This window comes from Caloenas nicobarica, chromosome 3, assembly GCF_036013445.1.
Source record: "Caloenas nicobarica isolate bCalNic1 chromosome 3, bCalNic1.hap1, whole genome shotgun sequence".
Lineage (NCBI taxonomy): Eukaryota > Metazoa > Chordata > Aves > Columbiformes > Columbidae > Caloenas > Caloenas nicobarica.
In genome coordinates, this window is record NC_088247.1 from 48,193,141 (window position 1) to 48,218,432 (window position 25,292).

General features: G+C 45.7%; 1 protein-coding gene across 1 annotated transcript in view; it reads left to right on the top strand.

Moving 5' to 3' along the window:
- FOXO3 (forkhead box O3) overlaps positions 1-25,292 on the top strand; it is a 95,076-nt gene that overhangs the window by 54,084 nt on the left and 15,700 nt on the right. Inside the window, exon 2 of the mRNA XM_065632940.1 lies at positions 23,355-24,789. Within this exon, the coding sequence (XP_065489012.1) occupies positions 23,355-24,755 (1,401 nt within the window). The 3' untranslated portion in view covers positions 24,756-24,789. The remainder of the gene's footprint in view (positions 1-23,354; positions 24,790-25,292) is intronic.

Below are 25,292 nucleotides of genomic sequence, written 5' to 3' on the forward strand. Positions count from 1 at the left end.
CTGGGTGGTGGGGCGGGAACGGTAGGTTCTGCTCGCTTTGCTCCTGCGTGAGACCGACAAAATTCATCTGCATGTAAGCTGGTTTGCACTCACTTCTTGAACCATGTATGCTGTGGGCACTGTTTTCTTTTCAGGCTTTTAGTCAAGCAGAAAGGCAACTTTTTGCACTTACTTCCATCGCTTTTGGCGTATTTTGCCCATGTTTGTAATTGGACTCAGTAATAAGTTTAACCATTTAATTATTGTTGTAAAGTAAGCTCAGGGTAAGGAGAAGGGCTAAGAAATCATCGTAGTTCAGGCACATAATGAAATCTATTTAGTTCACCTTTACTGGGAGGTGCACAGATATTCTGGGCAGTAAGAAATACAGGGGAACTTGCAGTGAAATCTTAGGCAATCATTAGCATGGATGATTTTGACATGTAGATTAACATAAAACAAATAATACATGTTCTGGTTTTTGAGCCAAGGCTATAATTCAGCTAAGAGGCTTGATATAGTACAAATGAAGGTAAGACCAAAAGTGACTGCCTTCTCATTTATTCCTACAACTTTTCTAACCTTTCTTCCAGTTCTTTGTTGGGCTCTCTAACAATGCCAGTGAAAAAATATAAAAGGCTAGTGGGCATAACCTCTGATTTTCTTGTCATTCTACCTACTTATATACATATATTTTTTTCACCAATTCTGTATATCTTCAGTGGAAAGGGGCTAGCAGCAATACTGTAAGTCCCAGGAAAGGCGCTTCCATTTTTCAGTTCAGAGGGCAATGCAATATTACAGTGTATTGCAGGCTCGGAATCTCCCTTATTACAGTCATAAATATTATGATTAATGTCATGACATGTGAATTATTATTTTGCAATGCCAGTCGCTGCAAGCATCCTCTGTTGTACTAAATTTGAGGAGCAGCATATTGGGTTGGGAGAACAGATTATCTTAGGGGGGAAAGAAAATGCAGACTGCAGTGTTTCCCGTAACATGCTGTTTATTTTCACTGCTTACCTAGGCTGACTTTTTCTGGCAAAAGCCCAGCACCTACACCTGAGGGATCTGTGCCAAGCTTGGTAGGTCTGACAAAAACAGTACAGCAATGCTGATGATTTTTTTTTTTTTTTTCTCAGAGATTTCTTTCTGTAGGAAAGGGCAGCAGGAAGGCTCTTCACCAGGATTGCTAATGACAGGGCGCAATAGCCTTACCGCTGCCTTATTAGTGCCATACTAAGAACATGTTTCATGGAGCCTCCATCAATAGCATTGCCAGCTTTCAATATGTCGCAGGAGGAGCGAGGTCTCCATTAACACCTTGACTCATGGGCGGTGGGGTGAACCTGGCACGTTCCCCAGGCTGGACAGACAGCCGTGCTGTGCTGGCGGAGGCTGCTCGCCCTGGAGGGAAGGCGGGTGGTGTTGGTCCTGCCAGCCCTGCCCCGGAGGCTGTGTCGGGGATAGACGGCTTCATCTTGTGGATAAGGCAGGAGACATAGCCTGATCCCGTGGGTGGGGATTACAGCCAGAGGGTGCCAAAGGAGTGCACTGAATGAGTTTATATCCCGGCTGTACACCTGGCTGGCCCGTGGCACCCCTTTGGGAAGTGCTGTTGAGCTGACAGTCGCAGGCTGTCCTTATGGGGTGCCGTCTGCCCCCCTCCATGTGGGCTTTCCTTGCCCTCCGCACACAGTTGATGACACCGGACCCAGGGTCTTTCCCCAGCCCAAACCCTTCTGCAAGCATCAGCATGGCCTTCTCCCTGTGTCCCATGAGAGAGGAGAGTTTCGGCATTCCTCCCCATCACACGGCATCCCTGAGGAGTGAGCCTTTTGTGGGTCTGGGGTACCCACATGTTGGTGGGTACAGAGCCACGGCGTGAGCAGTCTCGGGTGCCTGTGTTGTGGCTCGCAGGCCTGCTCGCATCCCCTTGGGTCTGGGCTCTAATCCTGGATTGCAATTTTAAATATTGTCAGAGTTAATTCCTGACTACTTCAGACTGCAGAAACTGGTCTCTGATAAGGCTGTGTTTAATGAGGATATTGGTGGTAAAGAGCTTTGTTGGCTAGACAGAGCTTTACCTTGCTGAGCTCTGCTCTGGCGGGCGAGGAAGAGGAGGTTCCCTCCCAGTACGCTCTCTTCTTGCAGGCTGGCAGCGTGGTGGAGACACAGGGAGGTTATACCTCTTTCCTCCCTCCTCCAAAATACCCACAAAATACGTTTACACAGTTGGCTGCAAGCAGCACGAGGAGCCAGAGTAAACGCAGTGCTGCAGTATGCCTAAACTCTTAAACAAATGCCAAAAATAAAAGCAGCCTACCTTACTTTTTCCACCTTACATAGCAGTTTCCAACCACATCAAGTGAAAAGTCTAGGTGGGTGTATAGTGTTTATCGTCACTGAGTAATACACATTACATTAGCTGGGACGTTTGTTTTGTTCCTGACTACTGGTTTTACAATGGTTTTAGTGAGGGCAGGAAAAATGATTTAAGTTTATATTGTCACCTAAGAGATAGGAGGGTGTTGCTGATTTACGGAAGAAAGCTGGGAATGTAAGTAATTTTTTTTTTTTTTTTTTTTCTCCTTCCACTACAACTGCAAGTAGGTTGAAAGGCAGATGGTAGAAATGCAGAATCTAGCAATGCAGGATTGCTTTCTGTAAAAGATGGTGACAGAGTGGTTTCTGTGCCCGCATTCATCTGCAGCAATTGTGTCCTCCGGTATTTGAAAATTGTTTACATAGGTGGCAGCAAAATTTTCTGTCCAAAGCAATGAAAAGTTGAAAACAGATCCACATCAGAAACTGTACTTTTTGTTCCCCTGTAGTATGTCTTGTGTGAAATATTGCAAGCCTCCTTCCAGGCAACTTGGCCCTGGTGAAGGTGAGTACTAACCAGTGCAGGAAGCAGGTGATGGTGCAGCATCTCCAACCTGGGGGTGGTACCAGAGGGTGTGGAGATCACTGGAGGAGCAGCAGACATGGTGCTGCTCTTCTAGTGATGCTTTGCAAGTGAAGAGGGCAGGTTTTGTCAGCTGTGCCTGGGTAAAGCCTGCACCAAAAGTGCTCAAAACACCAAGAGAGCGAGTCATGGCATGCAAAAGTTTTTGACCCTACGTGTTCTGCAAACAGCAGTGGTGCGATGCTAAGGCTGAGTGGTCTGCGGGGGGATGTTGCTGGTACGTGGGAGGAGTGGATTGAGGAAGTCCATAGAAGCAGGGTGAGAGGCAAAGACTGAGTCTACCTTTTTTTTTTTAAGGCACTGAAAGTCAGAAATGTACCAAAAGTAGACCCAAAGGATAGATAAAAGCTAGAGTAAGGAGAATGCTGGTGCATCTGGAGGTGCTGGACAAAGAAAACCTTGTTGCCTTGCAGGGCTTTATCCTTTGACGCATCATTTCAGTCACAGGATGTTCAAGTTTAGCCAGGAGTTGGCAGACAGATGGATGGACCGCGAGGCAGTTCACAGAGTGACTCAGTCTAGGCAAGTATGAAGAGTCATCCACATGAAGGTAACCAACTACAGTATTTTCACAGAAACAAATTCTTATTTTTTTTTCCCCTCCCAGGTTTTCGTGTTTTTGTGGTAATGCTTGGGTTTTCATTCATGGTAGTTTTCCAGTTGGTACATTGCTTCCTGCCTGCCCTGCCACGCAGTCACACCTCCCTCTCTGCAGAACAGAGATATGGGCACTTTGTTGGCCTGACCCTTCGCCTGGCTGTTGTTGGTGGCCAGGTGGTCTTGCCTTTTCGAGGAGCTGTCGGCAAGAAGTACCACCAGTGTAAAAATTGTGCAACATCCCTGTATTTCCTTGCCACCTCCCTGTTCTGCCTTGCCGGCCGAAGTTGTTGGGCTTTCTTGTGGTAGCTTCATGAAGGACTGAGAAGCATCTGTGATGTGTGATTTTAAGGCGCTCATCTGGCTGCTCATTGACGGGATGACCCTGTTTCTGCAGTCAGGCAAACTCTTTAGGAACAACTGTTTCACTTGGCCTTTTCTTTCTAGAAAGCTGTGGCCTTGAGGCTGCATCACATGGTGGTGGTGGTGTTTCTCTAAATGAATAGGGTAGGAAAAGCACTGTATTTATTTATGCTGGATTTTCTCAGAGCTGAGTAGGAAAGTTTCTATTCTGAAAAAGGGCAGAGAGATTTCTCCTTTGGATTGAGGTTTATCAGTTTGTTGTCTTGTCATTTGATTTCTGTTAAATTGCTGTGGAAGCACCAGAGTGAGGAGCTAGTGATCTTTTCAGAGGTAAAAGAAATTTAAAAATGAAGGATTAAATAGTTTACTCTCTAAGGCTAAAATTACAGGTATTAAGTGCTTTGTGTGTTTTATTGGTAGAGAAACCTTTATTGCTTGTTACAAATCGTTTACTTGAGACGGGCAAGAAGAAAGTTTGTATTCCATTTCTGTCGTTTCACATGAATTATCTTGTGTGTCACTAGTAACAATTTGTCTTCCCATACTTCCCTGCTTGCCTGCCTCCCCCCTTGTTCGAGGCATGAGTGTTGTGCCTCTGGTCTTTTTAATAGAAACACCATGGTTTCAAGACAAATTTCCCTTTTTCATATGCTATTATTATAATTTGGTTTATTTCTCTGGGCATGCAAAGATGAGAACAGCTTGCACAGAACTTGCAATCTTAGCAACGAAAAGGGAGAAGCTAAAAGAAAAAATAACTTTGGGGAGAGAGGAGAAAATTATCAGAGTCTGACTTCAGGTGTCTCTGTGCCACGCATGAGTGATGGGGCAGTTTTGATCTCGGGTGCTCTGAAGCGAGCCTCAGGCTCAGGATGCACCAGGAGCCTCAACTCCCAGTTTGGACATCCAGGATGCCTAAAGGTGGGCAGTGGGGCTCATCCCACTCTTCCTCACCCTCCCTCCCCAGCATGGTGTGCATCTCCTGCCAGGGATGGAAAGGGTGTATGCCCCAGTATTGGGATGTTTACTGTAGGGCTGTGTGGGGCTGGTTTGATAGCAAAGTAGTTTTAAAAACAACCAGGCAGACAAGACGGTGGCTGCTGGTAAAATGACTCTGGGAAGATGCCTCAGGGGGAATTAAGATACAATGCCAAAGCTATTAACTGGGAAGATCCTACCTCCTCAGCTCCAGTTTGCTTTGCCAATGTTGAGAAGGAACAGATCAAAGGAACTATAAACAGTTAAAAAAACCTCTCCAGGCAGAAAGGAGACACTTGTTTGGGAGCTGCTCACGGAGAGCAGACACCTGCCTGCAAGTTTGAAGGAATCTCAACTTCTCAGCAGCTCCTGAAACATGTGGTGGCACAGGACCAAGCTAGGAGAGACATGCGTCCTCTTTTGTAGCGGTTTTAGAAAATGTTGTGCTGCCTCCCCTTCTGTTAGTAGTAAACTGTATTCTGATTAGAGAAAGCTGTTTCATGGGGCTGCTGGCACCAGCAGCCAATGGGCCCCCGTGATCCCTGAGTGCTGCTATGCAGAGGTGCGGTCCCCAACCCCGGTGAGTGCTTTTGGAGCAGGAGACGGGATGCAGCCGTGCCAGGGAGCACGTCTGTCACTGCTCGTCGGCCTGTTGTGCAGTGACTCCTGCACACCCCAGGGGAAGCAGTAGATCCTTGCTGGCCAGCTGGGGAGGAGGGTGTGATGGAGCTTGGGCAGGTAAGGCCAGGCACCTCCCAGCCCTTCAGCAGCAGCACCGCATCCTTTGCAGGAGGCAGGTATGGCCATGGGTATGGGCACAGCCTTCGGCTCACGGCATGTAGCCCCAGGAAGCCTCAGCTTTTTGAGCAGTCTCTTTCTCAGTCTGTCCTGCCTTCTCTGAGAGTTTTAAAATTCTATTTTTCCAGTAAGCAAGAGTCTCGGTGTTCCTCCTTGCGCTTCCTCACCTATCCCACCCAAGAAGAAGGAGTTGCTTGGCTTTGCTGACAGACAGCCTCTCATAAATCTGCAAGGGCCGGATGGTTTGTAATTTCTTGCCCACCAAATGTTTTCAAATTACTTGTTACTTGCTGGCCTGCCTTTTGCTGTCCATTTTCTCCTTCTGTTTCACTGAAGTATTTTTCAAGGCCTTTCACACACATGAAAATCCTGACTTTAGGTGCATCAGTTTTGAAGAAGTCCATCTCATCTGTTTTGGCTATGGTTCACCTTCTCGACTTCTCAGTAATAGGAACTGTGTTGTGGAGGAATCTGTGGCTATTGGGCCGCCTCCCCTTTGAAGCACCAGCCTCTGAATTTGGGAGGCTTAAATCGTGTCCTTACCTGGGTCTCTCCTGCCACATGTCATTTCTCATATGAGAAGTTGTTTATTTGGCTAGATGGTGGCAGTCTCTGGCTTTTGCTATCTCTGCAGGCGCATATGGTCCCGCTGATAGAGAGTTCTGTGTGTCAGCCTCGGAGTTGCAGGTGACAGTGGCACGTGCAGAAAGAAATGGGTGGAGGTGGCCGCCCTGTACAGGGTGCAAGGCCCTGCAAAATCCCTATCTCTGGGAATGGCTAGTCAGCTCTTATCGGTCACGTCCCGACACAGTGAGTTCTAGAAATCAAATTAGCAGACAAGTCAATTGCTTACGTCAGTCAGAAGTTTTGCACTGGGGACAATGTGATAGTCCAGGGCCCCTGGCTGGGTAGTGTTCCTGGGTTTGATTACGAGGGCTGTAACAGGATGGAAACTTGACAGTGCAGTTTCGTTTCTGTCTTGCCTCTTTCCCCCCCCGCCCCGCTTCTTTCTTGCTCAAAACATTTTTTTTCTGTCATTTGGAGCAAGCAGAGCAGAGAATCTGTCCTTGCTATAAAAGTAGAGAAAGCTTTGCCCTGTTATTTTATAAAACAAGTTGTTGTGACATACCACACGGTTCCTCACATCACTCAGTAGTTCATTAGTCTGTCACTGTACAAGCATATTAAATGACAAGCTAAAAAAACAGAAGACGGTGCAACGACCCATTAAAATTCATAAAGGATATCAAATATTCAAAGTAAGGGATGTAAAAAGAAGCCGTTTGCTGTAAATACTAATACCTGTAGTTGCATAAACATAATGAAGAAGTGCCGTGCACTGCCAAGCAGCAGACCGCTGCTGACAAATCCGCGGCTGCCTGGGAATCCCTGATGTTATTTATTTCCAGAGAGCTGCTACTGCTTCAGCAAAAGGTCTCCTTCAGAAGCTCCAGCCTGTCATGTGAACCTCTTCTCCTAAACAAACACCGCGGTGAACTTGAAATCGGAGGCAAGATCAATTACTTTCAAGCTTTCCGTGGCACGGAGTAACAAGACATGATGTTATTCATTTCTCTTGTCGGGGGCAAAGGCAATGAACCCGTGGCTTAATATTTTGGAGGGCGTTCATTTTTTTTTTTTTTTTTCCCCTGGACTGCTTTCCCTGGAGTATTTACGTCATATGTTGTGATATCCTCTAGTAATTCTTAACTTTTTCATAACCACAAATGCATGTATTAACAAAGCAGAATTGAACTGCCCAAGTACGGGCAGCAGGCAAGCTGTAAGGTTTTAAGGGCACACTTGCTGAATAAAGGCTTCAGAGCTCCCATCAGTTCTTTCCACAGCAAATCACAAATTCAGTTTCAGCTGCATCCCACTTCTTGGAAGAATGTGTGGCCTTAAATGCAAGAAGTTAAAGCAATGGAGCATCCACCCCGCCTTTAAGTGTGTTTTTCAAAAGGTTAATGACCTTCACTGCTAATATGTACGTGTTATTTCTGCTGTGGTTTTGATTGCCAAAACTTGAGCCTTGTTAAGGCTTTGTCTGCTAGTAATACAGTCCCCAGTCTCCTCTACCCAAATCTGTAACAAATTACTTTTTTTCTGTAGTGATTCTAAAAATAATTTCTTATTGGAATCCAATTGAATCCAAGGGAAGGGAGGTGATAATCAAATGAAGTCACCCTCGTGTCTTGCGCTGCATCTCACCGCCTGCCAATACTAGCAACTGTTGCTATGTACCCAGGGGAAGGTGATACTCCCAGCCTTTTCTTGGTGCTGGAAAGTGCTCCTTTCCAGTGCTTGCCAGGACCCCGAGAGCTGCTGATGTCTGTCCCAGGCTTTTCATTTTAGCCTTACTTGTTGGGATAGCCATGGAGGAACGTGGATCCTGTCCTGTTGGATTCTTCAAAATTTTCCTGTTCCTGAAGAAGGCCGTTTTCCAAAACCACTGCCAGTCTGGAGACCTGATGTGATCTGGGCGGTGAAGTGCCACTATTGCAGTGCTTGGGAGAGAGTGCTGGGCTCTCGAGGGGAGAGCTCACTGCAGCATGCGTGGCCATGCCCAAAAACCTGTGTATCAGGACAAGGGCGTAACACCACTACGTTTCCCAGCTGATTTATTTCCTTCTCTCAGTAGTACCCCTGCAAATGTGGCTGATGGTAGGACTCTTCCCCCAGCTTTTCTCTGGGTACTTCCAAAAAAAGAAAAAAAAAACCAAACCAAAACAAACAGAAAACCCCACCAAACAATACAAAACAGCAGGGTTCGTTGTCATTTGTAGCATGGCGCTCCAGAAGTTCCTCAATAGTGAATCCAATCCTGTTGTCAGCAGCAGGTAGGTAGGTGATGTAGTAGGTTGCTTTTCTCTCCAGTAAGAGTCACCATGAACTGGGGGTTCAGTACCTGGCAGGTGGTGTTCAGCGAGTCACAGGGACCAGTCATCAACAAGACTAGAGTTGTGGATTATTTTTTTTCCTATGCTCTCCTAGCAAAACATGCTGTTGGGCTGTCCTGGATCCGCTGTTGATAAGACTTTTTATTGACAGTGTGTGCTCATGAAAGGGTAGACGCCCCTCCTGACGAGCATGTGACAACTATTAATACTCACAAGACTGAGGCTCTGGCGCTGTTACGACCTTCCCGACAGCGCTACTCCTCTGCAAGGCAGAGCCCCGGCTTTGCGGAGACCTCTCCACCGTGCCTAGCATCAGGCTGACCTCTCTCGGTCTGCGCCTGGGACGGAGCACACAGGCTTGGCCTTGTTCCCCCTGCTTTGGCTGGGTTGTTTGCCTGGAGTCACCCAACGTTGTGCCCTCCTCCGGCTCTGCCAGCTGGCCCCTTCCCTGGCGGGAGGGGAGCGGCAGGTGCGGGGCTCTCCCGTGCCCTCCTGTGTCCCCAAATGACTTCCACCCACCCGGGAGTCGAGGTGGAAACCTGGGAGCAAAACAAGTCAAATGTTCATAAAGCCATGGTTAGCGCCAGCACGTCTTGGCAACCGCTCCCTGCCCGGTCTTGCATTTAAAAGGGATTAACAGTTTTTGTCTTAATTTTGCTACAGTTGTTATCTAAACTGGCAAGCTCTGACTTTGTGCTTTCGGGCAGCGTAAGGGTGCTGGATCCTAGCATGTGATCCTGATTTTGTACAGGATTTCAGTTTTTATTTTCAACATGCGTGGTTTCGAAAGGGTTGTACCCAGTTCCAGCAATGTCCTAAGTCTGGGGAGGGAGCGGGGGATGGAGAAGGGACAGGGCAGAAGAAGGCACTCTGTGTTTGCTGGCCAGTGTGCCAGAGTGATGGGGTTGGGCTGGAGCACCGAGGTGTTTTACAGTGGTGTAATTCCTAGAGACTCTTTTCCAAGCATGTACACTGTCCCAATATGTAGCAGCACTGCGGCACTAATTGATGTGTAAGTGCCCGTAAACGGCGGAGTAAAGTTATTAATTTTGCCTTTCACCAAGTGAAAAAAACCAAAGTTGTCTAGGTGGAAAAAAGGAGAGGAGGAAAAAACCGGCAGAGTACCAAACTGTGACTTGTTCAAAGTAGCTTGTGAAAGTATCTTGAGGTTGTCTTTCCTGAAAGCCTTTGAAATTCAAAGACTATGGCCTCTTGCCTCTTGGCACACAGACCAATTCCTTCTCCTCCTGGCAGATTCTGCCTAACAGTTGCCCTTTTTTTCCTCTTTTAAATACCCCTGAATCACAGGGCTGTCTCATTCTGCTTTTCTTCATTCAGGTCTAAAGCCTTAAGGACTGTGTTGTAGTAGCGAAGAGGACAGCATGTACTGGATGCTAGAGCCAAGGGAGAGGGGATGGGCAGAGGGAAGAGATGACCCTGTCTTTAGGCTTCGGTCCTAATCCTGCAAACTTTTTTTCCTGTGAAGAGTCCTGCAGAGGTCAGCCAGACTTCTTTCATGAGTGGCCATTATTTGCTATTCAGCATCATGCTCAGACAATGCTTAATAATAACAACAAGGCCAGGGCTTGTAATAAGGCATGGTTAGGGTGCTTTAAGTCATCTGAATGGAGAGGCTGCTGAAGGCATGCGTGGGATTTATTAAATAAAAATTTTCTTGTTTGGCAAGCAGGGCTGAGTTATACCAAACTCTGGAACTCAGAGCAAGTGGCTCCCTAAAAAGAACATATAAATTCAGTGCCACCGGTGTCCAACATGCACTCCCTAGCATTGGCCCCAAGGAGGAAGGATAGTTCAAGTGCACATGATCTTTCCAGGAGTTACCTGCCCAGGTCACCTAGTTCCCTATGTGCCGGTATCTTGTGCGCTCCCATGTTTGGCACTGCTATCAGATCGGGGATGGCATTTAGAACCGCCCCGTACTCCCCTTGCACTTGTGAATATGTTGTTGGCTCTTGCAGTGGGAACCGTTTGTTGGCGCCTGGAGCTGCAGGGCAGCTCGTCCAGTGCAGCCCTGAGCCAGGGCCGTTGCTCACAAACGTGACGCTGGAACAGCAGGAGGGAGGCGAAAATGGGCAACAATGTCACCCTCTTTTGCCATAAAGCCTTACGAGTAGTTTTAGGGTCTCCTAATACAGAAGGCCTGTTAGGTAACTGCAGTTGGTTTCCTGGAAAATCAGCTTCAGTCCTTACTGTTTTGCTGGACAGACATTGTCTGGCAAGTGCCTATATTAAGCTACTTCACTAAAATGCAACTTATTAAAATGCAACTTATCATAGAATCATTTGGGTTGGAAAAGACCTTTAAAGTTGGTTGGAAAAGTTCATTAAGTTCATGGAGTCCGTGAGTGACATGGAGTCCAAAGTGCCTAACGCTTCTGCAGCGCTGGAAAAAGGATGTTCCTCGATGCATGTAGCTTTAAGACTTCCCACCGTCCCGGGTTTAGTTGCTTTTGACACACTCATTTAAGGGTGGGGGGGCAACTCTTCAGCCTGAGATAAACAAGAGGAACCCAAGTGCTGCCTGCTCAGTGCAGGCAGAGAGCCACGGGAGCAACAGCTGATGAAGATGGCAGCTGCTGCAGATGCAGGGAAAGACAAGTACCCCATCTGCTCCCTCCCACCGTCTTCCCCCTCTGTTGACACTATTGCTGTTTGTCCTGCCGAAATCTCATGTGGCTGTTGCTACCCATCTCCCCAAAGGCCCAGAGTATGGTGAAAGGCTGGGCTGCCTCCAGCCTCTTCCTCCTTATTTATGTGTCACAAGAGGAAAAAACCTAGTCGGAGATAGGTTGTCCAGGGTCATCTTGTGGTACTTATGATGATAGCAACAATTCATAGCTGAAGCATTTGATTTGTTAACCTTATAAAAGGATGCCATTAAATACTGTATTTAGCTCCTCAGGGGAAGTAGCCTAGTTTCTTTTTCATTTTCCTGTTCTCATCCCTGTTTTAACATTAGTGACTCAGCTGTCACTCTTGCTTCACAAGGGCCGCTGGGGTTATAGCTGTGATTGGATGGTATCAAGAACACATTTCTGCCAAAAATAATTAATATGGTGCATTTTCACCTCAAAAAGTGCCTGATAGAAAACTACTAGAAGGTTTTCATTAACTTTTGCAAGCTTTGAAACTTGCCTGTGAACAAAATTGGAAATGTCTGTGCATCTCTCCTTATTTATCCTTGTCAACAAAACAAAGTCTAGCGAAGGCTGGTGCATATCTAACCCTGCACATTGAGGACATTCCTGTTCAAGTCCACAAAGCAGCTCACAGGGTATCCATTTGGATACATGCAAAAGCCTTTGTAGGTGAGAATCTCACTTTGCAACAGGGCACGTGGTCAGATCCTATGAACAAAATGTGTTTCCACCAGCTGTGAAAAAAGTCTGACTAGGGACAAGTGTGGATTATTCCATCTCCTTAATTTTTTCCATACCCCACTTTGCTAGTCTTTAACCAAAAAAGTAGCCTGGTTCATTTCTGTTTTTCTAGATATCTCATCTCCTCTGAGCTTTGATCATAGGAAAAATTTAAAAAAAAAAAAAAGAAAAAGAAAAAAACCCCATAAAGCTCGTTTGTGTTAGCCTGTTTTATATTTTGTATATCAGCTCATATTATAAAAGTGTTAGCAGACCTGCCATAATGTATACTTATACGTGTTGCTCAGGGTGTTCAGTAGTGGGTCCCCTCCCTTCCCCAGAAGAAGGATGAATATCCCCACGAGCATTTGTCAATGTTCCTTTCTTTGTGTCCTCTTCTGTTCAGCTGCACCTCAAAGGTGCTTGTTTCTTGTGTACCTTTGTTATGAAAATGATACCTGGCATGCTCAGGAGGCCTGGCATTCTTGAGCTATGAATACTGTGAACAGTGTCATTAAAAAATGGTGATCTACAGAGGCACCATCATTCTTAGCATTGCCCTTTAAAATTTGTCCTGTGTCTTGAACCATGTAGGTGTTGAAAAAGGACTTATTTCCAGCAGCTCCACTAACATAACTCACCGTTTTCCCCCTAAAAGCAGGATGTGACGTGTCTACCCAGCCCACCTGGGATCTGGGACCTGTTTCTCTGAGAAGCAGAAATTCATCTGCCTGTCCGGTGCTTTAAAAGAGCACCAGTCTGCAGGGATTTGTGGGGCCATCCCAGAATACATACAGCTACTGCAACCCCAAGATGCATAGATTTTTTGATTTAGCGAGTCAATACTTACAATTTTCCAGGGGAGGAGATGATGTCTGTGAAGTGACACCATCCCAGGGTACTGACAGGTTGCCTCTATGCTTGTCCTGAAGGGCAGGTAAGCCAAGACTGGTTAGTACTAGCAAATGAAACCAAAACAACCCTCTTGATTTTATGTTCTGTAGCATCTTTATTGAATTAAGGCTGTTGAGGCTGTAAACTTTCAGATGCAAATGTCTTCTACTTGTGTAGTCCTTCCCACAACATGAACTCAACTAGACTGCAGTCTTACAGAGTTGATATTGCTTGTCCTAGTACCTGGTGATGACCTTGGCTGTTGGCACAGTCAAGTTCCTGAAACCCATCACCCTTGTGGTTCCATAGCTGTCTCTGAAAAATGCCCTAGTCTATGTACTGAGTGATACCAGGGCCCCACCATGTCCTAAGTGCTGCCTTCAGGAGGGATTACTCATGCGTACAGGTTCAAACTGGGAACATGAAAGGGTTCCTCCACTCATCGTTCTGCTATTCGGGCTCTGGTGTCAGGGTGGGGCACTAACAAAGCACCGAGATGTGCTGAAGCGTTTTGATGCAACCTAACTTTAGGCTCAACATTTAGCACTTGTCATTGTGATTATATCAATGACAGTGATCTTAGTTTTTCAGATTAGGTAAATACCTTAAAAAAAAAATGATTACTTTTATACCTGTGTATTTACCTGGGTTTTGAGGTTTCTGGAATGGTGCTGCTGCCGGTTGCATGTGAAACAGGAATGTCCTGCTTACTGTAGCAAAGGGCTGATTCATTGGCAGCGTAATAGGTGTCATCTTTCCTTTTGTCAGCTCCTCAGGTCTATTTTACCCCTGCAATGAACAGAAAATAAATTTTTAAAAAATCCAGTAAAACCAGTAGCATGCCAGTCATCCTAGTGAGGTGAGGTTCAATGAAAACAACAGTTCTAAATGGGGCTAGGTGAGATTAATCCGGAGGGCCAAAGGGGGAATTTTGTGAGTCCCAGTGGGAGTGAGCTCTCTGAAGCTGCCATGCCCTGGGAAGTGCTGGGAGCAACTGTCCCAAAAAGGCCACAGTCCCAAAGCCTCCCTGTGCAAAGGGTGAGACCCACTTCCACTAGCAGAGAGGGTCAGGCACTGGCAGAGGAAAACGGGAAGATGGGCTGGTGGGCTCCTTTGCTGGAGGCACCCGTTTGTCCTCATCGACTGCCAAGGGAAGGACGGCATCGCTAGCTTGGGTGTCAAGGTCTGGCTTGGAGCTGCCCAGGCTGGGTAAGGAGAGATCAGTTTTAAGGCTCTATAAAGCTTTCTCCATAGGAGGAAAAAAACAAACAAAAAAAGTTGTCAACTTGAGATTGCAGACAGGGCATCACAGCATGGAAACTAAAGCTACGTGCCTTGGCGGTGAGTTTGTGGGCAGGGCTGGTTTTGGGGCTGGGTGTCCCGATGTAATGCGTCTGTGGACGTCAGCTTAAAGAATGGGCTGGGGAAAGGTTCCTGAAGTAAACCCACCTAGCTACTCTTCGTGTAAAAGCAGTCAGGAGGTGGATGTTTTTGTCCACCCATGTCATCTGGCACGGCATGAGTTTGGTTTGTGTATACAGGAGGCGAGTCTGTATAATTTTTCAAATATGTTCCTAAATGTAGTGTTCAAAATAGATGCCCCAACACAGAGGGAAAATGCAGAAAACCAAAAGAAACCAAGAGGCTAGGGAGCACCCGTGTGTTAATCTCGGGATGAAAGCAGAATGTGCATCAGAATACATCAAAAGGAAAACTGATCACTTTCTACTTACAAAAGACATTAGTATTTTACAGCTACCATTACATTTTGAAGAGCACGCAGGTATTTATTGGTAGTGCCATAGCTACCCAGTCCCGAGTCATGAAGGAGGAGATACCAGTCTTTCAAGTTGTTACGTTCGCTCACCCTGGTCTCCTAATTCATACCCCATCTGCACTAGCACCGCAGTAACTCCGTGGATACCTGAAGTCGCGGCTGAGTGTTCCCACATCAGCTACCCTTTCCATGAGGCTCCCAAGGGGTTTTTTGCCCATAAAAACCAGTGGGTCAGACACACTGAGAGTCACGCTTAGGTGTGTCCTTGGCTTTCGCTGGTGCCCAAGCCTGTGGTACAGAACCATTTCCTTTGCCATGTCAGTTGCCGATGGAAGCGCATCATGTTTTAAAATGCACTTTTTTAAAAAAAAAAAAAAAATCTTCTGGTTCAATAATAGACTAACTACGTGCTTAAAATAGCACGGGAAAGGGGTCCTGTTTCAGATGAGTCTACGCAGCAGAAATGCCGGGGGCTGTTTTGGAGGTTGCTTGAAGGCTTTCTCGCAAGAAGGTCTCAGGTGCCTGTGCCGGCTTGTGAAGGCTTTGCTTAGGCCTGATCAAACTCAGTCAGGCGACAGCATATCAGATCTGTTCCTCTCATCAGTCACACGTCAGCCGTAATTGTCACCAGATTTGCAATTTAATGTGCACAGCTCAACACTTCCAATTAATCCGGCCTGGGTATAATATTTAACAATCTATCATTTCAGAGCTAGCACTTTACAGAGCCACATGCAAGGCAGCCCTCCGCTTTGGTAAGGCAGGAGCCCTGAAAGGCTTTCTTCATGCACGTGGATTTTACTCCTTCCCTGCCACTGTGCAGTGGAAGTTATTGTTGGTTTAGTTGCGTTTCACAGGCTTAGGAAGTGTTAAAAAAATCAACACGTGACCACAAAAAAATTTTGAAAAATAAAGATTTATAATAGGTGATTCAGCAATGGGAGCCTTTTGTGATCTTTTATGGGAAGCTACTATTTTTAGTGAATTAGTATAAGCAGTAGCATCACTCACATTTATTTATAAAGGCATGAAAGAACGCCCATACATATTTCTAAATAGTCGGTGTATAGTAATGGCCATATGCTGAGGATGAGCAAAAATAGAATTGAGCACTCTGGTCTCCACAATGCTGCATGAGGGTTGTGCTGGGATCTTTGCATCTAGGAAATTAAAAACAGAGGGTTGTTTTTTTTTCTTCTTGTTCTTCTTACTAGCAAAACAAACCCAAAGCCTTCAGGGTGAAAGTCTGCCTTGCACTAAAATTGCATTGTTTTCACTGAGGTCTAACTGGGTGACCACTGAGGTTTGTGAGGACTCTTCCAGTAGCTTCAGCAGCTGGTGGATTGGGACTGTGCTGACAGTGGTAGCTATTTTTATGAGAGTTACTGTATGTATAATATTTGGGTTGATTAGTTGTGTGTGCTTGCACTTCTCTTGGGGCCCTGTGGCAAAGAGGAGGAGAAATGCAGCGATGCTCTGCTGAAGGGGCCGCACAAATACAGCCTGGTGTCGTTTCCAAAGTTCCTACAGAGGAAACGCTTTAAATGCTGGGGTTTCCTTTAAAAAAAAAAAAAAAAAAGCTGCCGTTGACACTACTTCTGAACAAAAATTAGAGCTGTTTTGATCCAGCTCTACAAAATCTAGCCATGTGTGTCCATTGCAGCTTTTTTGTATGCAGCTCCTTGGGCTTAAGTTCAGTAAATGGCAACATCTTCCCTGCTCTCACCAACTGCGTTCGTGTCCCAGTCAGGCCCGCACTGAGCTGCTTTGGGATTCTCATGAATTAAGTTAAATCCTTTGATGAAAATTGTGTTCTTGAATTTTGGGCAGCCACAATATGAAGCACATGGAAGAGAGTGAAAAAGGTGACTCCTGATGAAGTGCCTTTAACAACTGCCCGATGACGATGCCAGCCTCCAGATGCCCAAATCCTTTTTTTCACACTGAAAAGCATTGGCTTAGCATGCAGAGGCTAATGCTGTATTATTTAGGGGCTTCCTATAGGACAGGGCACTGAGGTATGTGGCTCCTGAGGCCAGGATGAGTTGCTGGAGAGCTCGAGCTTGTTCTTGCTCCACAGCTGCATTGGTTAAAATACCAACATTTTCCTCACTCTCTGCTTCCCATCTCCTAACACCCCATGGAAAAAAAAAATGGTAACCAGCATGCTCTACTCACAGCAAAACAAATGTTATTTATTAGAGTCCTCCTGTGGTCAGAGGATGTCTGACTGTAAAATAACTGGAGATTTTTCTGCTAACTGGAAGCGTGATGCTCTGAGACAATTTCCAGGCAGTGTGTATTTTCAGCTAACTTTTATTTACGTCAGCTTAGTGATTTGCAATATCACTGTTTGCAAAGAGTGAGGCAGCAGTTGTTTTAGCAAGGATTATTTTTTAGTGGTTTTGTTTGGTTGGGTTTTTTTTTTTTTGGAAAACTTTTGATTAAGTTGTGACTTGGCTCCCTTAGCTTCACGTGTTGACGAGCTTCTCTTCGCAAAAGGGAGGGCATCAACCTCCTTGGCGGGCACGTCACTTGCTGCCTGCCCTTGCAGCAAGGAGCAGCTGGGGCGGGGGGGAACGAGGCGCCCGTCGTTAGGGAGGGTTTGTTTTCGCTGCGCTAATCACCTTCTCCTGTCATAATTTGGCACGACGCGGCGCCTTGCGTGCGGGATGGAGGCAGATCAGCGTATGCTCTCCTATCTGAGCCAGCACATTTCGGAGGATAAATCTTCGCCGGACTTAATGTTCTCCCAAGAAGCGTTAATATCCCTCAAGGCTCTCTGCTCTTCCTAGAGATGGGGGACAGTGGGCGGGCGGAGCTAATTACAGCAGGGGCCTCTTCTAGCCTTTCCCTACCACCAAGGTCAGAATTACTCCTTTGAAGAGAGGATGAGGAGGGGAATGCACAGAGCCACCCTTCAGATGCTGAGCTCACTTTTTTTCCCTAAGTCTGTGGGTGGGTTGGTTGGTTGGTTTGTTTTTAACCCTTTTCCTGCAGGAGGGCATGCTTGGGTGGCAGGACTCAGCACGTGTCATCCCATATGTCCTGTCCAGGGCTGTCAGGAGGGTGGCCTTTGCCAACCGGGTGCAAAGGGCTGCTGGATGTCCCCAGCGGGACCCTGGTGGTTTCTTGCTGCCTGCTTCTGCTGAACAGCTGGTGGGATTTGCAGGAGCTGCCTTAGGAACTTGCAGATCATAGAATCATAGAATAGTTTGGGTTGGAAGACGCCTTCAAAGGTCATCTAGTTCAGCCCCCCGTGATACCAGATGATACCAAACATCGAGCATTGAAAGTGTTTGCTTGTCAGGAAGGAGTTGTCTTTCTGCATCTAATTTGCTTAATGTTTTTTTTCACCCTGCAACTTCCATAATTTAGGGAAAATGTAACAATCCGGAATACATAATACATAGTTTTATGTGGCAAAAGATGTATATCAGTACAACATGGCTGAATAGATATTGTGGGAGGACTTTCCTTATGTTTTAGTTCTTGCTTTTTCTACGTCTCCAGAGCATCCTCACTTCTTCATTAAATTATATTTCTGGTTTGCAAAAACTTGTGGGAAAGAGGAAGAAATTCTGAGAACTATTTGGGTTGGGGATTTTTAAGTTCCTTGGTAAGAGCGGTACTGCAGCCTTACAGAGCTAGGCAGAAGATGACTGTATAATACCAACAGATTGGTACATCCTAAAGATCTCCTTGCCTGGACTCACAAACCCCTATCACCAGAAATTCCTGTGTACATGCACACAATTGGCAACTTCAATTATTTGTAATTTTGGGGTCACTGTATCTGTTTTCTTGTTTACTTGCAATTGAATTTCACTGGAGACTTGAAAGCAAAAACTAAAACTGGTAGTTGAAGCAAATTTTGAGTTACTGCATGAGAAGGCACAGACACTGGTAACTGGACAGGTGGGCAAAATGTGTCGGATTATCCAGAACCTCCTGTGTCAGGGACAACTGAATGCAGAGAAAGTAGTTTGTTTCATCTTTTGTTTGATTTTTGTCAGAGGCCCTCTGTAAGGGTGCTCATCTCAAGGAAGATTTGTGCAACAACTTTTTGAGCAAGGTGACATGGGACGTAAACTGAACTTCAGGTGAGCAAGCAGAGCTGTGGAGAAGCAGGGCTGTCTCTGGTCACCTGGTGGCTCACAAGCTCGAGTTATTTTCATGGCTTCTTTTCAGTGGTATGAGATGTGGTGCCTTTCCCTACTGCGTGGCTACCAGACAACTTCATATGGTGAAGTTAGAACATTAAATATGTGAATACAGTATAAAATAAACTATAATTCTCCCAAGTGAGCATTAGCAGCATTTACGGGTCTGCAGATACTGTTTTTCTCCCATCATGTCCTGATATCCCAATTGTTAAAATAAACAACTACTCTTGATTTATAGGGATAACTTTACAGTCATAGGAGCCTGTATCTGAAATAACAAATTAGCCACTCACTACAAAACACTGAAATAAAAACAGACCAGTGTGTAACTTGGACTCGGCAGCCACCAGCTGCACCTCATCTTGATAATCTTTAGGCTTTTTTTTCTTTTTCTTTTTTTTTTTTTTTAAAGCAGGGGCTTTTAAGAGTTAAGTTACACAACTCTCTTTTTATTTTTAAAGTGAGTGGATTCCTTGTTGCGTTGTTGAGGATGATAAATTGATACCACATGTTACTTCCAGACAAAGACGACTCTGTACTGCAGTGGAAGCACTTGCAGCTGGTGTCTGAGTTAATGGACGGGCTCCACAAGGTAAACACGGCTTGGAAGAGGCCGAAACAGGCACAGGGAAGGGGAATTTTCTCCATTTAAAGGCTCGAGCATTTGCTTCTGTTGCCTGACCAGAACGAAGTGTTGAAATCATGTGCAGCCCAGCCTTTCTGGGAGACTCATTCGGTTGTTCGTATCAAATCGGGTATATGGCACTTTGGAAATGTTTGAATGTCCTCTCTGGGAACTTAGCTGTTTGCAGTCTTACCAAAATATCAGGAGAGACACATGTAATTAGGACATGGTAGTCATTTTCCTCTTTTTGCTAGCAAAATGTGGCTAGTTCCCTTGAGGAGTTCTAACTGAATGAAAAGCGGTGCAGTGGATCGACATTTATAAAAGTTGAGAGCATGGCCCGAAGTTTGAGGAATGTGCTGTCACCCCACGTGTTGCTGCCCTGGCTGCCAGCAGGTACCCAGCCGCATCAGCCTAAGCCGCGGTAGGGCAGCAATGCTGCTTGCCTGTGGAACTGTACCACCCCCTGCTCACATCAAATCTGACCTGCCTCGTGTTCCTCTGCCCTGGGTCTTCCTCATCTCCAGGGGCTGGTCATTCTTCCCTGCAGGACCACTTCATGGGGGGAGTGGGACCTGGCTGGGCTGGGCTCAATGCTGTACGGGATGCTCTTGATCTTTTCTGCAGGAACTTCGGTCTTCAAGTCCAATATAAATAGTAACACTAATAAAGGGAGAAGCTCATCATATTACTTTTCTACTCTGCTCTTGCACAGTCTGTATGTTGTACCCATCGGTGGTATCTGAGCTCTTTCCAAGGTGTCTGCAGCCTGGCTAGCATCTGTCCCACCTACATATGGTCTCCAGGACAGATTGATGGAAGTTCCTTTCCAGACCTTTGAAAGTTTCTCATTGCATTTTGGCATGGAAAAATGTGTTATGTTTACCTCACCATGGCCTAATCTGTCTTCCCGCATAAGTCAAAGACAAATCCCCATTAATTTGATCAGCAGTGGGTTCAGATGATAGACTGTATTTTCTTTGCTTCCTCACCTCCTTTGTGGCTTGTTGTATGGTCATCTATTACTAATGCACGTGGTTGTGAGCAAAGATTGTCCCGTGATATTTTCCTATATTTTAAGCAGATGGGAACATTCTTTGACAGCTCAGAAACCAGGTAGAAAATACAGTTATTTCCATCTAGATTGCAGCCTGGTAGCACAGCACAACAACCCTTACCGATGCGAGTTGTCAATCAATCCCAGTGACTTCTATAGCAAATCTTGCATGTGAAAGGATAATAGGATCCAGCCCTAATTTGGTTTGGCAGAGCATCCAACACAAGGGGAAACCAAGAAACTCAGATACTCTTGCTGAAGAGGTTAGCGGAGGAGGTTACATGAAAGAAGTGGGTTTTAAGGCAGTGTTTGAACAGAGGGTGGAGATGGGGTACACAAAAATAAATTGGCCCATAATTATGCTTAAGAAAACAATCTTCCTACAGAAGAAAAGTAAAGAAAAGCAGAAGCCAGAGCGTAAATGGCATATTGCGTAATGTAAAGGAAAACAAGCTGCTTGGATTTTTTATAACCACCAATTTTCGACGCAGAAGTATTATTACATTCTTTCATTATTTGTGCAATACCAACAGTGAGCAAAAAGATATAAGAAGAAGAAAATTACATGTGTGCACACGCATGCAGGAGTCCTCTTCCTGAAAGGTGCCTCAGTCTCACAATTTTACCTTTTAGGATTTTTCATGGGTTTAGGCCAGATAGTTTCATACTATGGCTACCACCAGCAGAAATAAGCCATTTCATGAGAATACCATAGGTTGAAAACTGCTGGCTGCTGGCACTTTGGCTCAGTGTTTTTCTATCTGAAGCTACGTGGCATGCTACGTATGCCATCTTGGGTGTTTCTTTTCTGTGTTTTTTTAAGATTTTTTTCATTAGCAAGAGTCATGGTGCTGTGTATTCTTATAGCCAGCATTTTTAGGTGGGGAACAGCATGGTTTCTGTGGCTCTTGTAGCCTGGCTTGGTGTGGTGCTCTAGATCTGGTTGTCTTCATCCTGTTGCTGGCTCTTTGCGAGGAGAGATCCACATGCAGATGTTCTTACAGGTGGTTGTCTGTGAATGTGAGAGCTACCTACTTTGATGCAGTACAGGCTGGAAATTTTTTTTTAAAAGGTTATTAAAAAAACAACAACCAACCAAACAAACAAAAACACCACCAAAACCACCACCACCACAAACCAGCAATTCTCCAGCCAGCTGGGAGAAACCTGAAGAAGCAAGCAGTGGCGCCCAGTTATTAGAAGTTAGAAACAGACTGTTGCCAGACTCAAAATATAGTTAAAATGTCATCAGTTAAATAATAAAAAGCTCTTTCCTTCCTTAGACTGAAGACCTATTGTGCTGCAACTCAATCCACTGTATTTTGATGGCATGATAGTCCCTTAGAAATGTACAAGTTTATAGCTGAGGCACTGACCCAAACTTCTCTTGAGTATGTCTGCAAAGTCTGGTCTGCTGTTTGTGCAAATTGTTTAAAACATAACAGTTGCTATTTTGAACCACAGTCCATATGATTTCTCTTTTCATTAAGTGATAATCACAGCCGCGCCTGCTGTCTGCGTACGAGAAGAACTTCAGGCGTGTTTTCCATTTCACAATCTGACAAAAACCACAACAGGGGGAAAAAAGGCATTTTATACTGAAAAGAATAGTTTAAAAAAAAAACCTGGGCTGTATTTCTTTATACATCAAATGTGTCTCCAGTTCACTTATGTCAAACATCCATTTATCCTAAGGATGCAAATGTCGAGATGCTTACGAACGATTTGTTGATTGATTTATTCTTTGCCTGTTTAAATCTGGAATTTCTTCAGTGCTTTGTAAATGAAGGACACTTATCTTGGATGGTTTGATTGTGCTGTGATCCTGTTGACTTTGTGCTTTTAAAACATGCTGGTAGAACAAATACATTTTTTTCCTCTTTAAAGGTATACCTAGTAAGTGCCAAAATTTAAGAAAAGAGAACTTATGCAACTTTTAAAACTTGATCATCTTTAACCTGGAAGGACAGCACGACTGTTTTTTCAAAGGAATGTGGGATAGCTCCAAAAATCTTTGGACTTGCACATGGAGAAAAAACAACAAAACCAAAAACCACACACACACAAAAACTAAACCCAAAACCCAAAAAACCCAGAAGCATTCTCACTAACAAATACTACCTTGTCTTCCATTTGAGCCATATTTTAAGCCCAAGATCAGCAGGATGAGTGGAGTGGGATTTTCATCCCATTTTGATTTAAATCTGGAATCATTTCACTAGTGCTGCCGCGGGCTGGTTTTGTCTGCCTCTTTGTGGGGTGATTATCATTGGTTTGAGCCAACGTGGGTTTTGGATGGTAGATGTTGCTGATTTGCGCAGGTGGGTAATATGGAAGGGCAGACTGTGTCCGGGATCCCCTGAAAGCCTTGTATTTTGTAGCATCCTGTATGGCACAGGGTGTCCCACTGTGCACAGCAGCTTTATACAACTGTATCTAGCATCTTACAGGGACAGGGATATTGTCAGATTTTTGCTTTGTCTTTGCAGTTTTTATTTCAATGAACTAATGGCAAGATTGCTGATAGTATGGAAGTTTGTCCTGAGTCCAAAGTAAGGGAGATACTTCTAGCTCCTTGCTAGCAGGAATGGAGCTGTGTGACACTCTCTTCCTTAGGGTGCAACTTATGGGGATGTAGAGACGGGTACCAGGAATGCACAGCTAGTGCAAGCACAGGGCTTGCTTTGCAGCAGCCACACTCCAGCCCTCCCATATCCACCACCCAAGAAACCCATGCTGATGTCCAGGAGGGCCCAATGCTTTTATCCATATTGCTGTTTTCATGTGATGCTGGTTTTGTGTTTGAGATTTGGGTAGCAAAACAAGAGGGGTGCTGGTCTTAACGTTTTGTTTTGTTCCTTTCCCACAGAATTCGATCCGGCACAACTTGTCACTCCACAGCCGCTTCGTCAGAGTGCAGAACGAAGGCACCGGGAAAAGCTCGTGGTGGATGATTAATCCAGATGGTGGAAAAGGCGGCAAGGCACCCCGGAGACGCGCTGTGTCGATGGACAACAGCAACAAGTACACGAAGAGCAGAGGGCGGGCGGCTAAGAAGAAGGCAGCCCTGCAGACCGCCCAGGAGACAAGTGAGGACAGCCCTTCTCAGCTCTCCAAGTGGCCGGGGAGTCCCACCTCCCGCAGCAGCGACGAGCTGGATGCATGGACAGATTTTCGCTCCCGTACAAATTCAAACGCCAGTACGATCAGTGGCCGCTTGTCACCGATTTTGGCAAGCACTGAGCTAGATGATGTTCAAGATGACGACGCTCCGCTTTCTCCCATGCTCTACAGTAGTCCATCGAGCTTGTCCCCATCGGTAAACAAACCATGTACTGTGGAGTTGCCTAGGTTGACTGATATGGCTGGGACAATGAATTTGAATGATGGACTGACAGATAACCTCATGGATGATCTCTTGGACAATATAACACTCCCTCCCTCCCAGCAGTCGCCCACAGGAGGGATAATGCAGAGAAGCTCCAGTTTTCCGTATGGTTCCAAAGGTTCAGGGCTGGGTTCCCCGTCAAGTAGTTTCAACAATGCCGTGTTCGGGCCGTCGTCCCTGAATTCCCTCCGCCAGTCACCCATGCAGACCATTCAGGAGAACAAGCAGGCCACCTTCTCTTCCATGTCTCATTACAACAACCAGACGCTGCAGGATCTCCTTGCCTCTGATGCACTTAGTCACAGCGATGTCATGATGACACAGTCTGACCCACTCATGTCACAAGCCAGCACGGCTGTGTCCGCCCAGAATTCCCGCAGGAATATAATGCTCCGCAACGACCCCATGATGTCATTTGCCGCGCAGTCCGGCCAGGGCGGTCTGGTCAATCAGAGCCTGCCTCATCACCAGCACCAGTCCCACAACTCTTCTCTTAGTGGCAGCCGTGCCTTGTCCAATTCCATCAGTAACATAGGCTTGAGTGACTCAAACAGCTTGGGACCCTCCAAACATCAGCAGTCACCTGTCAATCAGTCTATGCAAACACTTTCTGACCCACTCTCAGGCTCCTCTTTGTACTCCTCTAGCGTGAACCTCCCGGTCATGGGACACGAGAAATTCCCAAGTGACTTGGACTTGGATATTTTCAATGGGAGCCTGGAGTGTGACATGGAGTCCATTATCCGCAGTGAACTCATGGATGCAGATGGGCTGGATTTTAACTTTGATTCCCTCATCTCAGCTCAGAACGTTGTCAGTCTGAATGTGGGGAACTTCACTGGTGCTAAACAGGCTTCATCACAGAGTTGGGTACCAGGCTGAAGGATCTTTGAGAACAGGGAAAATGGGCAAACAGGTCAGTGCCCCATAGATGTGATAAAATACTTGGTTCCTTAGTTTTACTGGAGTTTGCGCCAAACACTTAACAGTTAGTGCACACTAATAGTATTAATTTAGCTTGTGATGGCTTGCTTCGTGTTGGCACGTGCAACAGGAGCAACCAATAAACATTTGGAGGTGCGAAGGGAAATGAGGTGAAGCTATAAAAGCTGTTCAGCTGCAACACTGTCAGCACGCATCTGATGCTGTGCATCCTTCTTAACTTAGGCATGGGAAATGTTAATGACAAATCAGGCAAACCAAGGTGGAATATTTGTGGGGTGTAGGAATCACAGAGCCTCAACTTGTCTTCTTTGAAGTCGCAACAGATGAATTCTTCTCTGCAGCCGATGCTGCACGTAGCCAAGCTGTGTTACATAGGGATGGGGCAAGGGGCTTTGCAGTCAGTGCAGCAGAGGAGGAGGAAGAGCATCTTTGCAAGATCAGTGCATGCACTGAGGATTGGGTGTGTGGGACAGA